The 26,128-nt window shown below is 38.5% G+C and overlaps 4 protein-coding genes across 7 annotated transcripts in view; 2 read left to right on the top strand and 2 right to left on the bottom strand.

Annotated features, from left to right (window-relative positions):
• goe (gone early) overlaps positions 1 to 4,234 on the top strand; it is a 28,050-nt gene extending 23,816 nt beyond the window's left edge. For both annotated transcript variants that reach the window (XM_017150621.3, XM_070218950.1), the window contains exons 5-11: positions 867 to 1,130; positions 1,292 to 1,443; positions 1,506 to 1,633; positions 1,997 to 2,551; positions 2,647 to 2,769; positions 3,129 to 3,632; positions 3,702 to 4,234. In XM_017150621.3, coding sequence (XP_017006110.2) covers positions 867 to 1,130; positions 1,292 to 1,443; positions 1,506 to 1,633; positions 1,997 to 2,551; positions 2,647 to 2,769; positions 3,129 to 3,632; positions 3,702 to 3,789 — 1,814 coding nt within the window. In that variant the 3' untranslated portion in view covers positions 3,790 to 4,234. The remainder of the gene's footprint in view (positions 1 to 866; positions 1,131 to 1,291; positions 1,444 to 1,505; positions 1,634 to 1,996; positions 2,552 to 2,646; positions 2,770 to 3,128; positions 3,633 to 3,701) is intronic.
• Positions 4,235 to 6,325: 2,091 nt separating this feature from the next.
• LOC108069514 (MAP7 domain-containing protein 1) lies at positions 6,326 to 12,286 on the bottom strand. Its single transcript, XM_070218416.1, has 4 exons — positions 12,005 to 12,286; positions 10,825 to 11,552; positions 6,724 to 7,272; positions 6,326 to 6,634 (listed from the first exon to the last, which is right to left on the bottom strand). The coding sequence occupies exons 1-4, from the start codon at positions 12,284 to 12,286 to the stop codon at positions 6,523 to 6,525; spliced, it is 1,671 nt and encodes a 556-aa protein (XP_070074517.1). The 3' UTR covers positions 6,326 to 6,522.
• Positions 12,287 to 12,406: 120 nt separating this feature from the next.
• On the top strand, positions 12,407 to 19,847 carry LOC108069515 (transforming growth factor beta-1-induced transcript 1 protein). 3 transcript variants are annotated; one of them, XM_070218417.1, is made up of 6 exons: positions 12,415 to 12,554; positions 13,147 to 13,217; positions 17,515 to 17,739; positions 18,942 to 19,175; positions 19,244 to 19,351; positions 19,407 to 19,847. In XM_070218417.1, exons 2-5 carry the CDS (start codon positions 13,215 to 13,217, stop codon positions 19,319 to 19,321), a joined length of 540 nt encoding a protein of 179 aa, XP_070074518.1. In that variant the 5' UTR covers positions 12,415 to 12,554; positions 13,147 to 13,214; the 3' UTR covers positions 19,322 to 19,351; positions 19,407 to 19,847. The 3 variants fall into 3 exon arrangements, with proteins under 3 accessions (XP_017015109.2, XP_070074518.1, XP_017015110.2); XM_017159620.3 differs by having other exon boundaries at positions 12,407 to 12,549; positions 19,244 to 19,847; XM_017159621.3 differs by having other exon boundaries at positions 19,244 to 19,847.
• A 304-nt stretch (positions 19,848 to 20,151) lies between these two features.
• Positions 20,152 to 22,859, bottom strand: LOC108069512 (uncharacterized). The gene is made up of 2 exons (XM_017159617.3): positions 22,600 to 22,859; positions 20,152 to 22,539 (listed from the first exon to the last, which is right to left on the bottom strand). Exons 1-2 carry the CDS (start codon positions 22,672 to 22,674, stop codon positions 20,311 to 20,313), a joined length of 2,304 nt encoding a protein of 767 aa, XP_017015106.2. The 5' UTR covers positions 22,675 to 22,859; the 3' UTR covers positions 20,152 to 20,310.
• Positions 22,860 to 26,128: the final 3,269 nt, after the last annotated feature.

Below are 26,128 nucleotides of genomic sequence, written 5' to 3'. Positions count from 1 at the left end.
GATGAGTGATCCAGATTAGGAGCGAATAATGGGGATGATCTCTTTGGGGGGAACTAAGATGTTAGATTTTATCTAAGGATATGATGAATTTAAGATTTTATATACTAATATACTTAAATCCTATAATACAGAATATAAAATAAATGAATTATGTTTTATCCCTAATATAAAAACATTTTTAACATATATGATCTAGATCCTAAAGAAGCTGAACTATTTTTTTTTTTTTTTAAATATACATCCTTAAAACATTTTGTATTCTTTTGAATCTCTTTTAACCCGATATAACTGAATGTGTAGATGCCTATAATTATTAAGTTTTTTAATATTAATGATTATATCCCAAATACAAAATCATTTTATACATCTTTGAGAATTTTAGAGAATTTAATTTATATTTATTAACCAGTTTTAAAATATCTAAAAATACCTAATAATATTTATTTTTGCATACTTTTGAACAAATTTTAATATAAATTTCTTGCGATAGAGCATTCCGAATTCCCCGATTCCCTTTCCGAATTCTTCGCTTGTTTTTTGATTTATTTCATTTTTGGTTCCATATTTTACGATTGCAAGAGAAGACGGTACTGGGGACTGAGCGCCCTGAAAATTTCAAGCAGCCAAACATTTTAGCGCTTTTAATTGCCATAAACCACCGAAATTCGCCCATATTTTGTGGTAGAAAACTCGTTTGTGTGTGTATATGCGGATCTATGCTATAATGTGTGCATGCAACTGATCTTCTGGGGAATTTCTATTAGCGCATAGAGCCATCCAGCAAGGGGGTTTCCACCTTTTGAGAACCAGAACTATTCACATGATCCCACTAATTTGTCTCTTATCGTCTCTTGATTAATTTCCAGATGGCTGGCAGGCATTTCGCGAGTCCAATCGTCTGCAATCCTGGGACTACAAGCGGGTTCTGGTCCTCCTGCAGGCGAAGCATGGCATATTTCCCTACTACCGCGTAAGCGTGGAGAACGGCTACAGTAATCCCCATGATTATGTGATCACCCTGGACGAGGGCGAGATCGGGCTGCCCGACAAGTACTTCTATGGCGACGATGCCGACGAGGAGGTGGTTCGGGGCTATAAGCTGCTCCTTCGGGACTTTGCCATCAATATGGGTTAGTTGTTCGCCTAAAAACGAGGGTTTGCCAATTATCGATATTTTCGATAATATATCGATTTGATAAAATGGATGATTTTAAGGAATATTTTCGATATTTTTTCAAGCTCTAATAAAAACCCACAGTATCCAATTTAATCGATCAATCATTCCCCTTAGGAATCGTTTCCCGGGAGGCCGATCTCTTCGCCGATGACATTTTCCACTACGAACGTCGAATTGTGAAACACATCGAGGATGCCAAAGCCGATGGGAATCGTCAGCTGAATAAACTAATGCGTCTGGCCGATCTGAAGACCAAAGCTCCCTCTGTAAGTGGATTTAATTTGAGGCTACTTTTTCGAATTTATTCTAAAATATATCCCACGTTTAGCTGCCCATTCTGGAGTCACTGCAGGCCATCTTTCCGAAAACCAAAATCACCGAAGAGACCGAGGTTCTGGTGCGCGATGTGGAGGTCATGCATGCCCTATCCATTCTGCTCTCAACCTCGGATAAAAAGTAAGTTTTAACTATTATTAACTCAAAACATAATGGAGTTTAATAGATCGTAAAGTAAATTTTAAATATTTTCTTTTTGTAAGATTTACTGACTAGAAACCGACCTATGCTAATTTAAGCATTGGATTTTAGGTTTATTTATTAATAATAAATTAATAAATAATCTATGATCTATGATATTTAATTGGATTGAATAAAAATAATTTTTTAATATTTTTATTTCATAATAATTATTTTTAAAATATTTTTTATTTAATTTTGTTTATTTAATTATTTGTTAGTTGATCTCTTCGTCTTATAAATACTAGTTTAAAAAACATAAAAATGAGTAAATTTCGTAACTAATGAAATCTTTGTTTACAGGCCAATTAACAACTTTATCATTTGGTCGCTGGCCCGCAAAATGCTGCCGCACTTGTCCAAGGAGTACCGCACCCTGGCCGAGAACTTCGATCATTCTCTGTATGGACGAACGGCCAGCTACCCGCGGTGGCTCATCTGCAGCAAGGTGGTGCGCGACTGGCTGCCCTTCGCGGTGGACGCACTGCAGCAACAGCCGCCCCGGCAGCAATTCGAAACCATAGCGGCCACGAAGAGCAGGGGACTGAACAAGACGCAGGGCAACGAGGAGCTGCTCAAGCTGATGTTCTTCAGCCTGCGCAATCAGCTGAAGGACTCGCTGGATGAGGCCAAGTGGCTGGAGCCGGCGGCCAGGCAGTTCATCCAGAAGAAGCTCAACGAGATGCGACTGCAGTTCGGCATTCCCGACGAGGTGCTGGCACAGCCCAACTATCTGGCCCAGTACTACAACGAACTGATCCTGACCAATGTGTATTTCGTGGAGCATCTGGAGGGCATTTGGACCTTCCGCCGCCTGCAGATGGAGAAGAAGCTGGGCACGCTGGCCATGCTGGATGTGTAAGTGGTTGAGCCATGGGCACCTGGTGATCTCGAAACTTTCTAACACTTTCTCCTCGATCTTTTCGATCCATCCATCCCGCTCTGTTTGGCAGCATTGTTTCCGAGATGTACACAAGGGACAATCCACAGGCCATCGCCTACTCGAACAAACTGAACATGCTGCTCGTCTCCAGGGTGCTGATTAGCTCCAGCTACTACGACTACCGATATCCAGTGTACGTATTAAATTAAATAAAAGCATTTGCAATGGCCAAATTCCTATCTAAATTTAATATAAAATATTTTATTTGAAATAGGGATCGTAATCATTATAAGCAGAAAAAAAAGTAAACAAAGTAATCATTATTTTTAAGTTGTATAATGAACCTATTGTTTTTATTATTATTTTTGGTTTGTACACAATCACTTATCAGGAATAATAACATTTTTCCTTAAAATAAAAAAATATATATCAGGAATAATAATTTTTCTTACAATTAATGATTATTTCTGATAATATTTATAAAACTCTGAAAAAAATAACCAAAGATTTCCCTTTCTAATGATCTCTTCTCTCCCTTTCTATACCATGCAGAGCTGTGAACTTTGCCCGCATTGGCACCGATATTCTGGAGGCCCTGATTGACAACTTCTCCACCTTCCTGCTGCAGTTCAACACCCAGAGCACGGACATCAGTGACGCCGCCCCGGAGATACCGTATCCCCGGCCGGATGTCAATTGCCTGGCGGCTGGGCAGCCGCCGCGATTGGTCCACGAACTTAACGAGCTGTCGAGCAGTGCGCTGAAGAGCTTCCATGTGACGCTGAGTGCCGCCCGAACGGCGGCCAGGGCGTTGAGCAGCTTTGTGAGTGCCATCGATGCGGGCAGTGCCATCCAGGGATCGGGAATCGATCAGGTCAACACCTACGAGGCCCTGGGACTGACGCGTCGCCTGAGGGTGCCGGGCCTGAGGTCCTTCAACGAGAACGAGCTCTTCACACTGGCCTACATGCAGCAGCACTGCAGCACCACCATGGCGGACAAGGACTACGCCAGGATCAAGCCGCTGGTGGAGAGCCAGCTGGCCGAGAGTTACCTGTAAGCGGTTGCCCCTTGGAGAACCCATTTAACAAAGTGCTTACATATTCCAATTATATACTATTCCAGCTTCAATGCCACCTGGCAGCACATCCAGTTCCTGCCCCGCTCCACAAACTGTGCCGCCGCGGAGGCGAGTTGCTCCAACCTGCTCTGAGATGCGATTGCCCATCCACCAGGACCCCCAGCTCCTCCGCCAGAGCCCTGTGGATGATGATGGATGGATCAACGATATATTTATTGTACTTTTTTTTACTCCCACACATTGCCAGAGACACAGCTGCAGGAGACACACACACACACATCGCCTTAGTTTTAGCCTAGTGATTAAGCGTAGCACGTAGATTAACCATGAAGGATCTGACTTAACTTTGACTAGCCACTGTTGACATCACGCCACACATTCGCACCCCGCTCCAACTTGACAGGAAGTAAGCAAGTTGGCCAGCAAGTCGGCTTAAGTACGAACCCCACGCCTAGTTTAGTAGTCTAGCTCGGTAGCCTAGACCTAGTTAGTTGCTAAGCGCCGTCTGCCACCCTGTATAAATTGATGAATTTGATTTTTGGAGAACAATTAAATGAGAATGACTTTTCACACAACTCGAAAAGCAATCGAAAATTGTGGGCTTTCTGAGGGCATTTGGATTATAACTCTCGGTTTTGTTTTTTTTTGAAAATTCAGGATTTCACTTTTTGACAAAAATTTGAATTTTTTCTTTTGGTTTTTTTAAAAATGGTCCTACACCAAAAATACATACTGTTTTGAACAGATAACAAAATTATCTATAAATCCAGAACACTTTCCGTGTGATTTTGGAAAAATAAAATTTTCGCCTATTTTTAATTTTTTTATAAGGGGGTACCCCATGATTTTTTGCGAAAAATTAAAAATAAGTAAAATCTCAAGGTTTAAATGCCAATCGTTAGGAAATTTAATAACGAGTTCAGAAAGGTATGACAATCCATACTTTAAATCAGTATTTTCTTTGTTTTAGCGAAAAACCGGTTTTGTTTTTTTTTTTTTGGAAATTCGGGATTTCAGTTTTTGACCAAAATGGAATCTTTTCTTTTGGTTTTTTCGCTGTAACTTGGCCAAAAATGGTCCTACACCAAAACTACGTACTGTTTTGAACAGATAACAAAATTATCTATAAGTCCAGAACACTTTTCGTGTGATTTTAGGAAAATAAAATTTTCGCCAATTTTTAATTTTTTTATAAGGGGGTACCCCATGATTTTTTGCGAAAAATTAAAAATAAGTAAAATCTCAAGGTTTAAATGCCAATCGTTAGGAAATTTAATAACGAGTTCAGAAGGGTATGACAATCCATACTTTAAATCAGTATTTTCTTTGTTTTAGCGAAAAACCGGTTTTGTTTTTTTTTTTTGGAAATTCGGGATTTCAGTTTTTGACAAAAATTTGAATTTTTTCTTTTGGTTTTTTTGCTGTAACTTGGCCAAAAATGGTCCTACACCAAAACTACGTACTGTTTTGAACAGATAACAAAATTATCTATAAGTCCAGAACACTTTTCGTGTGATTTTAGGAAAATAAAATTTTCGCCAATTTTTAATTTTTTTATAAGGGGGTACCCCATGATTTTTTGCGAAAAATTAAAAATATATAAAATCTCAAGGTTTAAATGCCAATCGTTAGGAAATTTAATAACGAGTTCAGAAAGGTATGACAATCCATATTTTCAATCAGTATTTGCTTTGTTGTAGCGAAAAAACCGGTTTTGTTTTTTTTTTGGGAAATTCGGGATTTCAGTTTTTGACAAAAATTTGAATTTTTTCTTTTGGTTTTTTTGCTGTAACTTGGCTAAAAATGGTCCTACACCAAAAATACATACTGTTTTGAACAGATAACAAAATTATCTATAAATCCAGAACACTTTCCGTGTGATTTTGGAAAAATAAAATTTTCGCCAATTTTTAATTTTTTTATAAGGGGGTACCCCATGATTTTTTGCGAAAAATTAAAAATATATAAAATCTCAAGGTTTAAATGCCAATCGTTAGGAAATTTAATAACGAGTTCAGAAAGGTATGACAATCCATATTTTCAATCAGTATTTGCTTTGTTGTAGCGAAAAAACCGGTTTTGTTTTTTTTTTTTGGAAATTCGGGAATTCAGTTTTTGACCAAAATGGAATTTTTTCTTTTGGTTTTTTTGCTGTAACTTGGCCAAAAATGGTCCTACACCAAAAATACATACTGTTTTGAACAGATAACAAAATTATCTATAAATCCAGAACACTTTCCGTGTGATTTTGGAAAAATAAAATTTTCGCCAATTTTTAATTTTTTTATAAGGGGGTACCCCATGATTTTTTGCGAAAAATTAAAAATAAGTAAAATCTCAAGGTTTAAATGCCAATCGTTAGGAAATTTAATAACGAGTTCAGAAAGGTTCGATTGGATATTTATTTACGAGCTCAGCGAGTTATGACATTTAAGATTTGGACCTTGTTGGCAACATTATGGCTAAAAAGCTGTTTTTTTTCGGAAAATTGAAGTTTTGACAAAAATACTCTTTGATTGTGATTTTTCAATTTTAATTCGTTATTAACCTCTCGATTGGTGTTTGACTAACAGCAGATTTTTAATTGAAAGGTCTGAAATTAGGCATTTTAATGAAAATGTGTGCCTACTTTTAGGATCCAAAAAAAAATCATTAAGAAATATTCTAATTTTCCATACATGCTAAAATTTTTTTATTTACATAATTTTGCATGTTTTATACAATTTTAAATATGTTTGCAATTTGAACTACACTTACAATTTGTCAACCTATCGCAGGTACAATAGAAGACTTCGTTCAGGTCTGTAAAATGTGATAAAAACTTAGGCAGTTAGAAGGAAAGTCGCAGATATGTTGGCTATGTTTCTATACGATGTTGCATTTGTGGGCCACAAAGTCGTTGATGTAATTAGCCACACTGCGATGGAATTCGACATCCATGCTTTCGATTAGCTGCGAGCTGAGCTTGCTGGCCACTCTGAAAAATAATATTATTATAGATTATATTAAAAAATAAGATAATAACAGATTTATTACTAAAGATTATAGATAGATATCGATTCTTACTTGGCATATATTTTCCAGGGCGCTGAGCTGCGCGAATGGTTGTAGAAGCAGCTGCGATTGCAGTTGGCCTGAAAGCGGTTCCGATCCTGGAGCAGCTGCTTCCAGGGATCAGCAGTTGGGTTCTCGGGCTGAACTGCTCGGTTGGAAGAGGAAAGAGCTCCTCCTTCGCCCCTTGGACTCTTCTGCATCATTTTCTGCTCTTGTTGGCGTCTTTGCTCTCGACAGTCGATCACCAGCTGCTTGTGCCGCTCCAGCTCCGCCCGCTCCCGCATCGCCTGCTCCTGGCGCTCGTTCAGCTGACCCCCTCGTGTTCCCCCCCTCCTTTGCAGCTCCGTCTCCATGAAGTCCAGCACCTTCTTCTCGTCCCGCAGCTCCTCCTCCAAGGTGCGGGAGAAGAAGGCCCGGCCATCGGGATCGCGCAGGACCTTCACCTCCTTGAAGCGGTCGTCGCCGGGCCGCAGCTGCTGGTGAAGCTGCTGGCGCTCCTTCAGATACCGATGTCCCTCCCAGAATTTCTCCCTATACGGGGACTCGTCCAGGCTAAGGGGTCTATGGGTTTTAGGGATTATAATATTTTAAATATATTTTTAATTAAATAAATAAAATAGTTTGTGTTTTATAAGTACTTTCAAAGGTATTTTCATGTTTCAACAAGTAATCATTTAATTAATTGATATTATTTGGATAGCTATATTCAAGAATATTTGAAAAGGCCCATTATAACACCCGTAGTCAAGAATAGAAATGATAATATCAAACGAATACTTGAGTTATTGCATCAGCTTGGGTTTTTGCGGCTCGGAAAAAGGAAAGAGGTGTCCGGGGAGCTGTTGGCACTAGCTTTCATATGGACTGCCGTCACGCAAGTTTTGATACCCCTACGGGAACTGCACCCGAGGTCCTTGGCTGAGGACCCAATCCCCAAGCACCAAGCCTCCCAGCCACCCACTCCACTTCCACTTTTCCGCAGTGATAGTTGAAGGCACAGGCCTCAAGGCCAATGCCAAAAATAGGAGAATGGAATCAAATCGCGCTGGCTTAACCCCTGTTCCTGAATACCCTCTTATCATAACTTTTTGCAAAATATGTCAAAAATGTAAAAAAAAACATTCCATATTTTGACAGTTTTTTGCATTTTTTGGCCAAATTACTGATATTTTAATGATAAAAATATGGAATCAATTTTTATACAACAATTTTTGCAGTTTTTCACCATTATTCTTGTCCTAACATTCAGTTGATTATTTCATATATTTCATTACCAACTAAAAACTTGTAACTAAATTTTAAACAAATGTTCGATTTCCAAAATAAAGATTATTAACGAACTAAGTGCCAAAGAGCATGTCAAAGGCACAATAACCGATTGGATGAATAGGGTATGATTACGCGATTCATTCACTCATTTGCTCCTTTATTCATAGCCTGGGTCACTAGGGTTAAGGTTGTGGCTACCCAAACCCCCTTTCGTTGTTTTGGAAACGCCCCTTCCCTTTCCAATCGCAGTGATAGCGCACGTAAATAAAATGACACAATCAAACTTGGAAATGGAGAAGCCAAAAACCGTAGAAGAATTAATTAATAAACACCGCCCGATGAGGCAACCCTCCGGTAGAAAGAGATGGGGCTATTCGCTAAATGGCAAAGCCAAATTTATTGATCAAACAAATAAAGCGCATCAGCAACTTGGCTAGAAATAAAAAAGAAAGAAAAAAAAACAAGAAAACCAGAGTGGAGAAAATGACGAAATAAAGGGGGGTTCTTCGATTTATAGTTGATATATCGAAAGGGCAAAAGGGTTTTCAGAACCCATCACTATTTATAGTCCCCGCTGCCATCGATTCCGACTATCGTCCGATTTCGGTTGGGTAAATATAGCCAGCATATACCAATATGCACACTATATATACGCCCATCATATAACGCAAATTCCAACTGCAAACAGTTGTCGATTAGCGCCCGTCGATCGTAGTATTTGATTACGGTCGTTCTTCCTATCAGCAAAAGACCAAAATGCAAAAAAAGAAAGAAATTTGCACACCAAAAAATCAAAAAAAAAAAACATAAAAAGAATGTGAGACATGAGACATTAGCTAAAAGCCAATAATGACCCAAAAACCAGAACCATATAAAGCCAGTAATCCGAAATATCAGAATATCAGAAGAGGGAGAGCACAGAGCGCAGAGCGGAGCGACCCTGAACTTGCCATTAGTCACCGACTTTGGCTATCTTAACAGTTATGTAGGTAGATACAACTAAGCCTCGCCGGCAGATAAAATCACTAATTTCGAATTAAACACACAAAGTGCGATATTTAATAGATTTTAATGGATTTAATTCAAATGCAACGGCGTAATATTCTCATGAAAACAATTAACAGAATTAGAATTAAATCAAGCTTTAGCTTTAGCACCTGAAATTCGAACAGTGGAGGACAAAACACTAGTGTCAGGTAATATTATAGGGGGTTTCCTAGAACCGATAAGGTTTTATAAAAATGGTAATAAGCTTGTATAATACTGGAATGATTTAACAATTAATAATGTTTATTTGTCAACTTGTTTATTTGCCATTAATTTTATTAATATATGATATAATAAAGATCAATACACTTTTAGAGGGCCTGCTTATTTATGACGCTTTTTTGACTGCAATAAAGTTGATAAGAACAACATTCCAATCAATACCCTACTTCACAAATAATTTCAGAAATAAAGTTTTTTATTTAGCTTGAAATTATTTTTATAACCTTTTTGTATTTTATATTTACTAACTATTTGGATATTGGAAATATTATTTATTTTATTTATTAATTAAACTATTTTTTCTTAACTGTAGGGTATCAAGAAAGTCGAAAACATTTTCAGCCTAATAAAAAAGGGTTAAGAAGAGAGAGTGAAAAAGAGAGGGTTTTCGAAACACCAACAAAAACAGAGAAGAATAGAAAAACCAAAACAACCAGTGGCCCTTGTTGTTGTTGTTGCTGCTCCTGTTTCAGTTATTCTTTTAGTGTTGCTGTTGTTGTTGCTCTAAACGCCGGCTAAACTAGTATGAGTAAATGAGTATATGAGTAACAACTCCATCGGCAGCGACGCCGGCAGAGACGATGGCGTCAGCGGAGGAGCATTGCCAGCTGACTCCCACTCTCCCACTCTCGACGTCCCCCTCGCTCCGTCGCTCCCAATCTCCCCCTCTCTCCCACTCTCTCCCACTCTCTCCCACACTCTCTCAGCTGACGACCGGCGATGACATCATTTTGGCGCTGCCATTGCCTCTGCCGCGGCGCAGTCGCAGCCCCCCAACGTCGCTGCCTCGCCAACAGTGGCGGTAGACAAGATAGCACCACAAATTACAGTCATTAAAAATTGTTTTTAGGTTTGTGATTTAAAATAAAAAATATGGAAATGTACATTAAACAATGTTTAAAGTTTCAATTTAATAAGAAATCTTCTTTCAAACAACTATTGTTTATGTAATCTTATTCATAAAAGAAACATTTTTTAAGTGTCATAAAACAAATATCTTATGTAAATAATTTTGGTAAACTGTAGAACCTAAATGCTTAAACATATTTCGTGATACCATACCATGATAGATTCTATTTAGCGCACCCCATCTGTAAGGGGGGCACTTACAGCATATGGAGAAGCACTTTTTTATTATTATTTTTAGATATTGCTGCCACCTGGGTAGCGAACCGTAACCGTAACCATTATACCGTTTGAACCATATTAACCGAGATAATTTTATAGTCGTAACTGAAAAATCTAACTGATACATGTATTAGGGTATTAAATATTTTTCTTTTAACGGTACAACATTCTTTAATTTTACCCATATTATTTCTACTTTCCTAAAAGTAAAGAACTAAAGAAATTTTTATTAATTCAAATTCAATTTCTAGGTTATAAACTATACTTTTTACTATTCAGTTGTATTACTTTCATTAGATTTTAAAGATAAAACCTCATAATATTTTCTTTATTATATAATTTATAGTTTACTTTTGCTATTCAGTTGTATTACATTCTTTAGAAATAAGACCCACTATCTTCATACTACTTTCTTATTAATAATATTAAACTATTTTCCATACTTACAGCATCTGGAGCAGCATGAGCATGGTGTCCCGCGAGGGATCTCCGGTGGAGCTGGCCACAATGTCCACGATGCCCTTGTCGTGCTGCCCGGCCCGCTGCAGCAGCTCCAGCAGCGCATCCCGCTTCGCCGGCGGCAGACGCTGCGGATTCTGGACGAGCGGTACGACATGGGCCAGGTGATCTCGATCCTCCTCCGATTTCCTCCTAGCACTAAGCATCGGTGAACCAGCTGGCACTCGAGGTGCTGGCTCCATCTGGCGGCGCGCCCCCTTGGCGACCTTGCTGCCCACCCCTTGGCCTGCCCTTCTCTTGACCTGGGTGGCTGGCGGTGGGGGTGGCTGATAGTCGCCGGCCCGCTCGATCCGCGAGAGCAGCAGCTCCAACTGCTGGTGGGCCTCCGCCATGGATTTGTTCTGCTTGGGTTGAGGGGGTTTCATGGGTGCAGGGGGCGGCTGGGAGGTGAGGTGGGGACACAGGTGAGAGTCGACCTTGGCGCGGACGGTTCGTAGATTCTGACGGACTTTGGGGCAAGGAGGAGCAGGCTGAGGCGCCGGGGGAGCAGGTCTGCGAAAAGTGGGTGGTGGCCCACCGAAGGCCAATCGCGAGGTGGACGGCATTGGGTGGGGCTGATTCCGGGTCTTGACCTCCGCTCGGCGACTCCGCTGGGTCACCGATCGACGGTCCCTGGCCGGCTGATCCTCCAGATAGGGATTGGAGGCGCCAAGGGCCTGGAAAACATTTATAAGAATTTTTAAAATGATTGCGCTATAATACATAATAGATCGCTAAAGGGTTTCTAAAATGGTTTTTATGATTTATGCTTAAAAATAGAAATATTGTGGCTATAAAATGTAAAAATCATCAATACTAATTACAATTAATATGAATCATTTCTTTTGTTTCTTTGAGTTATAAATTAAGTAACAAATAAATTTAATAATAAGTTTTAATAATGAGGATACATATTAGATCATATTTATTTTGTAATGTATATTTATTTGTGAATAATAATAAAAATCTGTTTTATCTTCTATATTATATCAATATCAAAACAAATAATTTAAGAACAAAGATCATAATGATTACATATTATTTATCATGATATAATTATAATTATAGGTACATATTATTTTTCATAAATAATTAAATAAATAGTAAAATTATATATTATAGACCTTACCCTGGCAGTGAGTACTTGTCGCGGTGGTTTCGGGGTTGGCAATAATGGCAACCGTTGGGCCTCCCGATCCCGCCGGAGGATCCTATTGGTGTTATGGCCAGGACGCACGACGGCCATGTTGGTGGGAGGGTTGGGCGGTGAAGGACGACTCCTCGGGGGGGTGGATAAAAGGGTGGCTGCGTTGGGGGGGTTCCTGCAGCGCTGGCTCCTCGCGGTCACCGCATCACCGCGACCACTGCGCCTGCGCACCAACTGACGCGACGACGCCGGCAGAGATTCCATGCCGTCGCTCTGCCGCTCCTCTGCCGCTTCTCTGCCGCTGCGCTGCCTCGCACGCCGCACGGTCGGCGGTTCAGTTTTCAGTTTCTTGGTCGACGCTCGCCGGTTCGGTTCGATTCAATCCGATCCGATATATTCAACACTATATATTTACGATTCGCGCTGTTTTTTGCCCGTTTTTTTTGTTATTTTTCGCGCTCTGCCAAAAGTTTCGCGTGTTTTATTGCCGCCACTGCCCTTTCTATCCCGGTTTTCAACTGAAATTTGTACGGTACACAAAGCAAAAAACTAAACAAACAAACAAAAAATATCTACGCAAAAATTGAGAGGGGGAAAACTTATTAATATTTGCTGCAATTACTTAAATTGTTTGAAGCCATCTGTTTTCTGTATTCCGAAGTTGCCTTTTGTTTGACAGCTTTTGCCAAGGGGGTTACTTTGTTTTGACGAGGTGCGATTGGTCAGTTTTTTTGGGAAATAAGTTCAATTTATTAAAGGGTCTAAATTAAGAAAAGCTTTAGAGTTCCTAAATATTTTAACTTTGAAACTAATAATATTTTCTTATTCAAAAGGTATTTAGGATTGTTTACGAATTTGGAAATCATTTTTAAAAAACCTCCATTTTTATATTTTTAAAATATTCAAGTGGTTTACAAACTTATTTATTTTTATAACTTATAATATTTATATTTTCTTTAAAGAAGGGTATCTCGAATTAATTATTGTTTTTTTTTCTAAGCAACCTCTGCAATTTATGTGTTTCTAATTTTTGCCTGTGTTTTCCCATTCACCTCGTTGTGTTCACCCAAAAACACCAGCTGAAACTAATGTCAACTGTATTTTTTTGAATATTTTTTTTGAAGTTACCAAACTCAAAATCAAACGAAAAAGCACTTGAGCAAAAGCAGCGGCAGCCAAAGCAGCTAACAAAATGGTAAGTGAAATGTATTGACCATTTCTCGGGGGAAAGGGAAAAAGAGTGGGTAGTGGGAGGCTAGGAGGCTGGGAGGCTGGGTGCTCCAAATTCAAATCACTTTCCAACTGGTCGCCCAGCTGGCTGTCCCAAACTCAAACCCAAATCCGAATACGAATCCAAAAACCAAATCTTCGGCGTGGGCGTTTTTCCAAACAGGTTGGAGATTGCTCATACGCCGCGTTGTCTATGTTCGCTTGGATTTTCCGCTTTCGATTTTTGGGCCTGAAAGTTAGTCAGTTTTCCGTTTTCTGCTTTCCATATGCAAGATTCATGGCACAAGTGTGTGAGCGGAATTTTGAGAGTGTCAACTGTCAGCGAAATCAACTAAAAACCAACTGAAATTGTCATCCATCTGGCTTTTGGCAAACCATAAAATGAAAAAAAAAAAAACAAACAAAAAATAAAATTCACGCACACTCGAATATGGTTTTGCCTTGCCATATTAGACTTTATGTTAATTACCATACTAAAAATAAGAAAAAAAAAAAAAACAAAAAAAACACAAATAAAATAGTGATTTTGAAGAGTTACCAAGTGTCTGCCAAGTGGGCGATTCAAGTCGTGTTTTGGAAAATATTCGACGTTTCGAATAGTGTTTACCAGTGGGCGAAAGCAAAAGTGCGGATTAAGGGCCTCGCTTTCCATATATACGTGTATTTTATATATATATGTTTACCGACCTAAGGTTAAGCTAAGCCCAGAATATCTCCGCTCCGATGATATCATCCCTCGCTCTTTACACACGCCAAAAAATATCATCAATTTACAAAGCGATTTATTCGTTGTCCGCTTAATAAAATGAGCCATATAAATCAGCCACTTTGGCGAGCCTGCTTAACCAGAAGGTTTTGAAGAGTCATCACCATGATCACCATCATCGCCGTACTATAAAAATCATGATCGCGATCGGGATGGTCTGGTTTATTCACCCGACTAACAGCACGGAAATAAATGCTAGTTTCGGGGCTTGGCACTTTTTCTAAGACTTTGCTCTAACATTGTGATCTTTAAATAGTTTCCTTAGTAGTTGAATGAAAAAGGTTTGCTTTTATAACTAAAAAATCTAAACTCGATTGTCTTGCTTTTTGTTCTATTGAAACTAGGGCTTCGTTTAGGTTAATAATGTTCATATTGTTTTGATATCAGTCTTAAAAACCAATATAACTTGTTTACTTCATATCATGTTTACCTGTTATATTATTTTTTTAATGATCATTTTCAATCGCATCCTATTTTCTAGTATTTTTCTGTATTCATAAAAAGATTTCTTATATTTTCTCAAATAAATTCCAACTTTCTATAGACTTTTCTAAATTTATGTTGTATTTCCTTTTTTTCTTAATTTATTATAACAGATCTTAAAATTGTATAAAATATTTACCAGTTATATCATATTTTTAATGGTCTACATCCTATTTCTAGTCTTTTTCTCTACTATTTTTCTATTTTCTTTAATAAATTTCTACTTTCTATAGTTTTTTCTAAATTTATGTTGTATTTCCTTTTTTCTTAATTTATTATAACAGATCTTAAAATTTCCCAGCACAAATTTCAAATGTTTTTTTCCTCTTTTTGCCTAATCCGATCCATCGATCTTCCGCAAAAGTTTCTTATTTATATACAATTTGCCGTATATTACAAAGCCATTTCGGCATTTCACTCACAGTTTAAATGGCTATATTGGCCATTACGTATACGCATAGTGGGCCACGCGATGTTTAGAGTGTGAGTGCGGGGGATCTACTGGGGATCTTCTGCTTATTGGAGGCGTCTGGCTCTACGAATTATCGGATCCAAGGCTGTACACACATATTCCATATAGCATTTAAGATATTCCGTTGCTTCTCGCTGATTGACAACTCTGATTGATGGCCGTTGGGGGAACAACAATAGAGCAACAATCGAGAGCACTTGAAGCCAAACACCCACCCCCTCGCATGGCCACCCCCAATGATTCATGCATTCAATATTTTAATTATCGCCTGTGAATAAACAAAAAACAAAAAGAAATTGTAAAATTGTTTTCGACTTGTTGCGGTGGCCTCTGATGTATTGTTTTTTTCGCATTTCGTATTTATTTGTAATTGTTAGGTGTTTTTCTTTTGCTGCATCTGCTGCTTTTCAAGGGAAAAATATTGGAATTGCTTGCAGTATTGCGGCAATTAACTGATAAGAAATGCAAATCAACAGTCAACAGAAACGTAATAAGCGTGAAAATTGCAATTGGAGCTGAACTGAGTAAGCAAAAGATGTCAAGACAGTGGGTTAAATGGCAGCTTTCAGATTTTTAATTGGTTCAGTTTATGGATTCTTCGAAGAGAAGGAGTCATTGAACTTTGCTTGACAAAATTTAAAATATATTATTATATTATAATTATTATCTAATGCTAATTTATAGTTGAAACTATTACAATTATAACTATTATATTTTACAGTTTTTTATGCAATATTTGGTATTTTAACTATTTCAACTATTTGCAATTTATTACTTTTATGATTACCCTTTTTTTGCTTTATGTTACATATATTTCTAATTTAGTATTTAGTATCTGATTTGATACAATGTTTATAGGGCTTTGGGAATATTATAACATAATATAGTATTATGTTGGATTTAACTGATTACAAAAAAAGTGTGATATTATAATTTATTTTTGTTTTATTTTGTTTGCTGACCATTTCACTTAATTCTTTTTGTGTTTCCTTCGTGGCTTTTTGTTTGTATTCGTTTGTTATTGTTTTCTTTATCCAAGCAAACTCATTTGAAGTGTGCGAGGAGAGCCGCTGCTGCCCTTGGCCCCCTAAGAGTGCCCCCTCTCTCTCCCACTTCGTGCGTGTTTGCCTAATTCGATTCTAACTCTAGCGATGATCTAAGTGAGACGTCGTTTAATGCAGAAAGAAATGCTTGCTGTTGTTCTTGTTTTTGCCACATCTGGCGCAAAACTTTAAACAAGTGAAAACAAGAAAAAAAAAGAGAGAAAATCGAAGGAAATGTGCGTTTAATTTGTGCAAATTAAATTTCTCAAAATTACCGCACACCGAAATGTAAATAAAATCGAAATGAAATGAAAACATTTGATGGCTAGAAGAAAAGCCTCTTGCGAATATTGCGGATATTTCGCATTATTTCCGATTATTTATGAGCGCTGCATTTTTATGAGCAATCGCTGCGCTTTTTGAAAACCATTCGAACTTCTCACCTGACTTCTTGGGCGGTTTTAGCCCCAAGGTGATAATGGCCCAAACGTGCTGGTTATTATGGTGGGCCATACTAAAGGCTAATGGCTAATGGCTGAAAGTGTTGGCCCTAAAAAACGATGGACAATTGCGGTTAATTTCGGCAGGTGTTGGGTGGCCTTTTTGGGCTTGTGATTATTTTATTAAAAAACTGCATACTTTTGGGGTCAACTTTCATAAAAAAAATATTATTTGCCCAAAGAAACAGTTAACTTTTAATCTTAAGAATTTAAGAACCTGGAAAAAATTAGATTAAATTATTAAAAGAATAATTAATAAACAACTCAAATAAAATAATGGCCTAAACAAACAGTTTTCATTTTACATTTTAATAACTTTAGAACAATTATATTAAATGATAAATTATTATATGTAGCTACAATATTATATGTTGGTAAAAATACCTGGTACTTTTTTGTATATTGCTCAGGATTTTTATAAAAAGAAATTTTACAAAAGTCTAAAAAATTCCCTTAATACTTAGAATAGGACAATTCACACAAAAAGTACCATAAACAACTTAAAATATATTCGGATGCTAAGAGATAAATGTACTTATTTTTGAATTTATAAACAAATCCGAGTTGGAATATTTTTTCTATGCTATTCCCGTTTTTACAAAGAACTTTGGTGGCAACCCACTTAGGCCAACTCATTACTGTATAATATATTAATGTTATTATTGCTGCTGCTTTGTAAATGATTTTACGCTGATGCTCATCGTTTATTGTAGTATTATATTATATATATTTTGATATTTGCACTGGGGCCTTTGGCATTTGGTATTCGGTTACGTAAAATCGCGCCCGGCAGCTGTCTCTGCGGTTTTTGAACTTGCTGATGAGCTCTAAAACCGAGATGAATCCCATTTGCCCGCTCCCAGAAAAAAATCATGAAAAAACAAAAAATATGGTGTATTATGAAATATTTGAAGTACGTGATTTTCATTTGAAATGTGCGAAATTAATGGCTGTTCTTTTTCTGTTTTCTGTTTTCTGTTCTCCTTGCTTTTTTCCAGTCCGAGCCGGCGTCCGTCTGTCACAAGTGCAATGAGGTCATCGAGCAGCGCATCATCACGGCGCTGGGGATGACCTGGCATCCGGAGCACTTCGCCTGCAAGGACTGCCACCGGCCCATCTCGGAGGCGACCTTCAACATCCAGGCGGACGAGCCCGTCTGCTCCGACTGCTTCGTGAAGAACTACTCGGGCACCTGCTTCGGCTGCAAGAAGCCCATCCTGGAGGTGAGTAATTTAACCAGCTTAAATGGATATATTACTGGAATATTTCTGGTTCTAATACGACTTTAGGTTAGGATTAAATTTAAGAACTTTTATAAAACCCTATTAAAATCAGTAGTAGATTTTAAGATTTTTTATAGAATAGTTCTCTATAGTTTTTTCATATTTATTTATTTTTTTACACAATTCATTATTTTTTGCTTCCGAAAATTCCGAAATATTATTTTTGGGCTGCACAAATATCTATGTACTTCCCATCAGCGGTTCTGCGTATCTTTTTCCCTCAATAATCGCTATGATCGCATCGTCTGTTTGCCATAAACTTTGCCGCTTTATGAGCATCATTGTAATGAATACTGTCAACATTTACCTAGATACGTTGCGCCATAAAGCCACTTGGATATCTGCTCGTATATGCTTAGTGACGATTTAATTAAGGAAGCGATTGCGATATGTATTTTTAGACATTCACCAATTGAAACATGCAAGAAAGTTTGCGAAAATATAGCACTATTTAAGTATTCACCTTTAAAACTGAGAAAATCGAAACTGCACTTTTAACATTTCAGAAATAATAAAAATCGAAAATATTGTTTTTAATTGCTTTCCGCGAATTACATGGCCAAACTTTTCATTTACCATAGCGAGGCAATATTTTGCCAGCATATTAAGTGAATTGAGTGTGAGCAATGGGGATGAATAATTCTAAAATTATTATTCTGGAGAAAACCCTAACAGCAAGAAGCAAAGGTTGAAATATTAATTGCATTTTATGGTTTGCTAAAAATAGGTACCTACTTTTTTCCCTCAATTTTCTCTTGCGAATTAGTTGGAGAGCATTTATTATTCCACTTTGGCTGTTTAAATTTGCGCAAGGTCGGGCTGAACTCATCGTTTGTCGTCGTGGGTGTGTGCTCGATTGATTGGCTTTGATTATGATTATAAATATTTCTATATATGCACATTGTGTGCACTATTGGGGATTGGATGTAGTTTATATAGCCTTTGACTTAGCGATTTCTAGAACAGACTGAAAGTAGAAAACCACGGGTTGCATCTAAAAGTATGCAATAATAAATTATATATTTTACTGCATACTTTTAGACACCTTTCTTAGAGGATTCGGAAACGTAGTGATTTTTAAATTTGTGTTTAAATGGTGATATTTTTTATTTTTATAATGATGTATATTTTATATTTTTTAGCGCACCATCAAGGCCATGGAGCAGTCGTGGCACGAGGAGTGCTTCGTGTGCAACGGTCCCTGCAAGAAGCCGCTGGTGGGCACCTCCTTCTACGAGCGGGACGGCCATCCCTACTGCCGGGCGGACTTCGAGCAGCTGTTCGCCGCCCGCTGTGCCGGCTGTGGTCAACCCATTACGGAGAACGCGATTGTGGCCCTGAATGCCAAGTGGCATCGCGAATGCTTCAAGTGCAAGGTGATTATTCTCCGTGCACCATATTATATATATATAGATCATTAACCTATGATCCTGTGAACTTTCAGAAGTGCGGCACTCCCATTACGGCCAGCTCCTTTGCCGTGGAGGACAACAAGCCCCTGTGCACGGCCTGTTCCGGCTAGAAATCGGGTCATCCGCACCCTTAACACCCCGTACCATTCACTCCGATATATCCATGTATATTATCTATTCTTATGGTATTTGTAGTAATCCCATTTTGTCGAACCAATCCCCCGAGAACAAAGAAAGCAAAGACGAAGGTCGTGAAAATGGAAAGTGGAATGGCAGATGGAAAATGGCAAATGGAAATTCCAACCCACTGGAGGAAAGGGGAGGAGAAATTAAATTTTGTTTGATGGACAGGAACACGAGAAGTGCATTTGGTGGGTGGATGGATGAGCGGAGTGTGGCGGGGGGAGGTTGTTAATGCTTAAAATAATTGTAATTCTCCTTAGCTGATATACACATATATATCTCTATCTCTATGTCACTCTCACCCACTCCCAAACTACCCACAACGATCCTCTCTTGATATTCTCTTGATCGTTTTCGTACTGCACAAAGTATCTGATAAATGGTATATAAATAAAAAAATTAATCTTGAATCATTGTTGATATCTCTTACAAATAAACACAAAACAAACAAAAGATGATTGAAATTTTCTTGCGAATTATGAGTTAGTTGGAAGCTAAAATAATGCGACTTAAGGGGGATATGCAATTATGTAGGTTATATCTATTTAAAATATCAAAATATTAAAAGAAACATTTATAGTAAATTTAAAAAGGTACATCTTTGATTTTTATATATTCTATTTTTATTAATAACTTGAAATATTTGAAATAAATATCACTAGTAATATAATATTTTCTAAATTGATTCAATAATTTTTTAATTAAATCAATTTAACTGTTTGAATTTATTACATATATTTATATTTATGTTTTGTATTTTTACTATGCCATTTATTTTCAGTATAGACTTAAGTCAAAAGCAGCCATTTATTTGCACTACTTAATACTAAATAATTTGGTTTAAGGGCTTTGTGAAGACCAGAGGATATGATGATTAAACAATTTGGAGGATCTATCTTGAAAATCTTGGGATCTTCTAATGCTTATCGCCCAGAAAGACATTCAGGGACTGTATCAGTGGATCGAGCACCTGTTCCACCTGCGAACGGGACACCAGTTGCAGGGCGTCCAGCAGAGCCCGATGCAGTTGCTCATCGCCCTGGTGACCCCGACCTCTTTTGTGGTGACCCTGATGCTGAACCGAAGTGGGCAGCAGGCTGAGCGAACTGGTTTCGGCCATTTGTATCTGAGTTTGCATATCGTCGCCGCCAGCGGATTGGCGTTCCAAATCACCAGGTAGTTCGGTGGGTGGATTAGTTGGTAGTCCCTGAGAGGTGGCGGCTCCTCCTCCTCCTCCTTGAGTGTTCCTAGGACGACGCATTCGGGGATTCGCCTGACTCCGCTCCTTGGGCACCAGACGCGGCTCGTACAGCTTGTGGTCATTCAGGCACATCTTGAGATCGTATCGCTCGTGGCAGCGCATCTTCTCCTGCCTCGGTTGAGTGGGTGCCTTTGGTCTTGCCTTCGGATGATTAATCTTCTTCTTTAGCTTCTTTTGGGGGTGGGATACCGTGCCCTTCCTGCCCTGCCGCCTCATCTCCTCCCTGGCCAACTTGAAGCGCTCCTCCTGCATGTCCTCGATGAAGCTCAGGAACCTGGTGCACCTCTCCTGCAGGCACTCCACCACCGGATCCTGCCGGTCCAGCATTCCCTTCTCCAGACAACAATTGGTCAGCGTGTAGATCATCTCGATGAGGGCGCTCAGCTTCTGGGGCACCTTCTCCAGCAGAAAGTACCGCAGCTGGCGCTGAAAGGTCTGAATGGACTGCTGCATCAAACCATACACGCAGACGACCCTTTGGCAGGCCTCGTTGGAGGTGGCGCTATTGAAGCTGGCCACCGTCGTGAACCGCACATCATCGATCATTCCCTTCAGGGGGTATAAAAAATTCCTCGAGAAGCGCACGCAGAACTCAAAGGCATTCCTCTGCCGCCTCTGACGCTCCTGGGCACTGCAGTGGGGCACCTGGAGCTGCAGCAGGCTGCTCTGCAGCTTGTCCAGACCCCCGATGATGCGCTCCTGGGTGAGGGTGATCTTGTTGTAGATGCCCAGCTTCTCGAACTTCAGATCCTCCAGCGATTTGCTGTAGACTATCAGGGGTTTGGCCTTGCGCCCGCGTCTGGGTTGATTCGGGGTCACCTTCGGGGTCACCAGCTCATCGCCTCCACCACCGGCAATTAACCTTCGTATTTTTGGGTTCACCTGATTAACCTTTATTCGGCGACTTTTTCCTGATTTCTGGACTGGCTTGGGAGGCACCTCCTCCTCCGCCTCCTGACCCTCTGATCTCTGGGAGGTATACCGCATGGGCGAGAGACTCCTGAGCAGGCTGACCTGGTGCGGCCGCCTCTCCAGCTCCACGAAGCAGGGCTGATCCCGGTCCCTGTCCACCGATCTCCGCGACTCACTGGAGCTGCACTGGAGCGGCCGTGGCTCCACGTAGCGCAGGTAGCCCTGCCGATCGGCATACTCGTGCTCCAGGTCGCTGTCCTCCAGGAAGAAGGGCGTCAGCGGCTCGGGCTCCAGGCTGCCGTGCTGCTCCATGAACTGGTAGGCCGACAGGGGCGTGGCATCGGGGGCGTGGCACACGTTGACCTGAATGGCCTGCGACATCATCGCCGAGGGCATGATGTCCGCCCAACGGGGCTGCGGCGAGTGATAGTCCTCGTAGGAGACCTGTTGCCTCCTCGTACTCCTCCTGGCCACCTGGGCACGCGGAGTGACCTCCGGACTGGCTGACCTCTGACCCAGGCTCTCTAGCTCCGCGCAAACCTCGCGATGCAGCTCCTCTAGCCTCTCGAAGGTGTGGCCACTGTGCACGGCCTCCACATGGCGACTCATCCGCCGCCTCCTCCTCCTCGTCTTGGCTTGTGGAGGATTCTTCTTCCTGCCCTTTAGATGCCTGGGTGACTCGGCTCCTCCGCAGAGACGCGGTGATTGCGGTGATCCCATCATCATCATCATATCATCACTGCTGCTATCGTTATCCTCGTTGCAGAGTGACAGCTGGGTCACCACGTCCAGGTCGCGGGAGGTCACCATGCTGGTCACATCCTGGCCGGGACGACGCACCTTGCAGAAGCGCGGCATGCTGGGCACATGGGATCGGCCCACCTCCCGTTGCCTCTTCAACTGGGCCAATTCGGCGCCCCGCGACGCGTTGTAGCGCCTCACCGCATTCGGAATGGATTCGGGTCCCGAAAACTACATCATATGATGATGTTGATATAACCAATTAATCGTTATGGAAAACCCCGTACTTACCCGAAACTCAAAGTTGCTACCTCGACCGGAGTTCTCCGCTTCAAAGGTGCAGCCGTACATATCCTGGTAGTTCATTATCCTCTACAGTAAATACCTATCGCGTCTATTTCTTGCTGCTGTTTTTTGGTCCTTAAATTTTGCTTCTAAACGTTTTTCCAAAAAATAAATAAAAAATAAATACAATAAAATGTCCGAGATACGTTGATCTGTTGATAGGTTTCTCACGAGTGTTACGATCGACTTAATGTTCTCAAAATTTATTGACTGTCTTTCCTTTTGAACTTCAGCCCAAAGTGACGACTTTAGTCGCCCTGCTCTGTTGAATTGAGATTTTGAAAGTGTTAAATGCCGTTTTACTACTTATTATTGCTGTAACTTGGCCAAAAATGTTATAGCGAAAAAACTGCAACGTTTTAGCGAAAAAACGGGTTTGGTTTTTTTTTGGAAATTCGCGATTTAAGTTTTTGACAAAAATTGGAATATTTTCTTTTGGGTTTTTTGCTGTAACTTGGCTAAAAATGGTCCTACACCAAAAATTCATACTGTTTTGAACAGATAACAAAATTTGCTATAAATCCATCAAACTTTCCGTGTAATTGTGGAAAAATAAAATTTTCGCCAATTTTTAATTTTTTTATAAGGGGGTACCCCATGATTTTTTGCGAAAAATTAAAAATGAATAAATTGTCAAGGTTTAAATGCCAATCGTTAGGAAATTTAATAACGAGTTCAGAAAGGTATGACAATCCATACTTTGAATCAGTATTTGCTTTGTTATAGCGAAAAAACTGCAACGTTTTAGCGAAAAAACGGGTTTGGTTTTTTTTTGGAAATTCGCGATTTCAGTTTTTGATAAAAATTGGAATATTTTCTTTTGGTTTTTTTGCTGTAACTTGGCTAAAAATGGTCCTACACCAAAAATTCATACTGTTTTGAACAGATAACAAAATTTGCTATAAATCCATCAAACTTTCCGTGTAATTGTGGAAAAATAAAATTTTCGCCAATTTTTAATTTTTTTATAAGGGGGTACCCCATGATTTTTTGCGAAAAATTAAAAATGATTAAATTGTCAAGATTTAAATGCCAATCGTTAGGAAATTTAATAACGAGTTCAGAAAGGTATGACAATCCATACTTTGAATCAGTATTTGCTTTGTTATAGCGAAAAAACTGCAACGTTTTAGCGAAAAAACGGGTTTGGTTTTTTTTTGGAAATTCGCGATTTCAGTTTTTGATAAAAATTGGAATATTTTCTTTTGGTTTTTTTGCTGTAACTTGGCTAAAAATGGTCCTACACCAAAAATTCATACTGTTTTGAACAGATAACAAAATTTGCTATAAATCCATCAAACTTTCCGTGTAATTTTGGAAAAATAAAATTTTCGCCAATTTTTAATTTTTTTATAAGGGGGTACCCCATGATTTTTTGCGAAAAATTAAAAATGATTAAATTGTCAAGATTTAAATGCCAATCGTTAGGAAATTTAATAACGAGTTCAGAAAGGTATGACAATCCATACTTTGAATCAGTATTTGCTTTGTTATAGCGAAAAAACTGCAACGTTTTAGCGAAAAAACGGGTTTGGTTTTTTTTTGGAAATTCGCGATTTCAGTTTTTGACAAAAATTGGAATATTTTCTTTTGGTTTTTTTGCTGTAACTTGGCTAAAAATGGTCCTACACCAAAAATTCATACTGTTTTGAACAGATAACAAAATTTGCTATAAATCCATCAAACTTTCCGTGTAATTTTGGAAAAATAAAATTTTCGCCAATTTTTAATTTTTTTATAAGGGGGTACCCCATGATTTTTTGCGAAAAATTAAAAATGATTAAATTGTCAAGATTTAAATGCCAATCGTTAGGAAATTTAATAACGAGTTCAGAAAGGTATGACAATCCATACTTTGAATCAGTATTTGCTTTGTTATAGCGAAAAAACTGCAACGTTTTAGCGAAAAAACGGGTTTGGTTTTTTTTTGGAAATTCGCGATTTAAGTTTTTGACAAAAATTGGAATATTTTCTTTTGGGTTTTTTGCTGTAACTTGGCTAAAAATGGTCCTACACCAAAAATTCATACTGTTTTGAACAGATAACAAAATTTGCTATAAATCCATCAAACTTTCCGTGTAATTGTGGAAAAATAAAATTTTCGCCAATTTTTAATTTTTTTATAAGGGGGTACCCCATGATTTTTTGCGAAAAATTAAAAATGAATAAATTGTCAAGATTTAAATGCCAATCGTTAGGAAATTTAATAACGAGTTCAGAAAGGTATGACAAGCCATACTTTGAATCAGTATTTGCTTTGTTATAGCGAAAAAACTGCAACGTTTTAGCGAAAAAACGGGTTTGGTTTTTTTTTGGAAATTCGCGATTTCAGTTTTTGATAAAAATTGGAATATTTTCTTTTGGTTTTTTTGCTGTAACTTGGCTAAAAATGGTCCTACACCAAAAATTCATACTGTTTTGAACAGATAACAAAATTTGCTATAAATCCATCAAACTTTCCGTGTAATTTTGGAAAAATAAAATTTTCGCCAATTTTTAATTTTTTTATAAGGGGGTACCCCATGATTTTTTGCGAAAAATTAAAAATGATTAAATTGTCAAGATTTAAATGCCAATCGTTAGGAAATTTAATAACGAGTTCAGAAAGGTATGACAATCCATACTTTGAATCAGTATTTGCTTTGTTATAGCGAAAAAACTGCAACGTTTTAGCGAAAAAACGGGTTTGGTTTTTTTTTGGAAATTCGCGATTTCAGTTTTTGACAAAAATTGGAATATTTTCTTTTGGTTTTTTTGCTGTAACTTGGCTAAAAATGGTCCTACACCAAAAATTCATACTGTTTTGAACAGATAACAAAATTTGCTATAAATCCATCAAACTTTCCGTGTAATTTTGGAAAAATAAAATTTTCGCCAATTTTTAATTTTTTTATAAGGGGGTACCCCATGATTTTTTGCGAAAAATTAAAAATGATTAAATTGTCAAGATTTAAATGCCAATCGTTAGGAAATTTAATAACGAGTTCAGAAAGGTATGACAATCCATACTTTGAATCAGTATTTGCTTTGTTATAGCGAAAAAACTGCAACGTTTTAGCGAAAAAACGGGTTTGGTTTTTTTTTGGAAATTCGCGATTTCAGTTTTTGACAAAAATTGGAATATTTTCTTTTGGTTTTTTTGCTGTAACTTGGCTAAAAATGGTCCTACACCAAAAATTCATACTGTTTTGAACAGATAACAAAATTTGCTATAAATCCATCAAACTTTCCGTGTAATTTTGGAAAAATAAAATTTTCGCCAATTTTTAATTTTTTTATAAGGGGGTACCCCATGATTTTTTGCGAAAAATTAAAAATGATTAAATTGTCAAGATTTAAATGCCAATCGTTAGGAAATTTAATAACGAGTTCAGAAAGGTATGACAATCCATACTTTGAATCAGTATTTGCTTTGTTATAGCGAAAAAACTGCAACGTTTTAGCGAAAAAACGGGTTTGGTTTTTTTTTGGAAAT

This window comes from Drosophila takahashii, chromosome X (genome assembly GCF_030179915.1).
Source record: "Drosophila takahashii strain IR98-3 E-12201 chromosome X, DtakHiC1v2, whole genome shotgun sequence".
Classification (NCBI taxonomy): domain Eukaryota; kingdom Metazoa; phylum Arthropoda; class Insecta; order Diptera; family Drosophilidae; genus Drosophila; species Drosophila takahashii.
This window is presented reverse-complemented; position numbering and strand designations above follow the sequence as displayed.

What these genes read in the sequence shown, in the direction of transcription:
- LOC108069514 (XM_070218416.1), bottom strand. Translation starts at nt 12,286, where the DNA reads ATGGAATCTCTGCCGGCGTCGTCGCGTCAGTTGGTGCGCAGGCGCAGT. An exon ending in GACAAGTACTCACTGCCAGG is followed by an intron (nt 11,553 to 12,004) that starts GTAAGGTCTATA and finishes AATGTTTTCCAG; the next exon opens with GCCCTTGGCGCCTCCAATCC. An exon ending in CTCATGCTGCTCCAGATGCT is followed by an intron (nt 7,273 to 10,824) that starts GTAAGTATGGAA and finishes TAAAACCCATAG; the next exon opens with ACCCCTTAGCCTGGACGAGT.
- LOC108069515 (XM_017159620.3), top strand. An exon ending in GCAAGAAGCCCATCCTGGAG is followed by an intron (nt 17,740 to 18,941) that starts GTGAGTAATTTA and finishes TATATTTTTTAG; the next exon opens with CGCACCATCAAGGCCATGGA. An exon ending in GCGAATGCTTCAAGTGCAAG is followed by an intron (nt 19,176 to 19,243) that starts GTGATTATTCTC and finishes GTGAACTTTCAG; the next exon opens with AAGTGCGGCACTCCCATTAC.
- LOC108069512 (XM_017159617.3), bottom strand. Translation starts at nt 22,674, where the DNA reads ATGAACTACCAGGATATGTACGGCTGCACCTTTGAAGCGGAGAACTCC. An exon ending in GTAGCAACTTTGAGTTTCGG is followed by an intron (nt 22,540 to 22,599) that starts GTAAGTACGGGG and finishes CATATGATGTAG; the next exon opens with TTTTCGGGACCCGAATCCAT.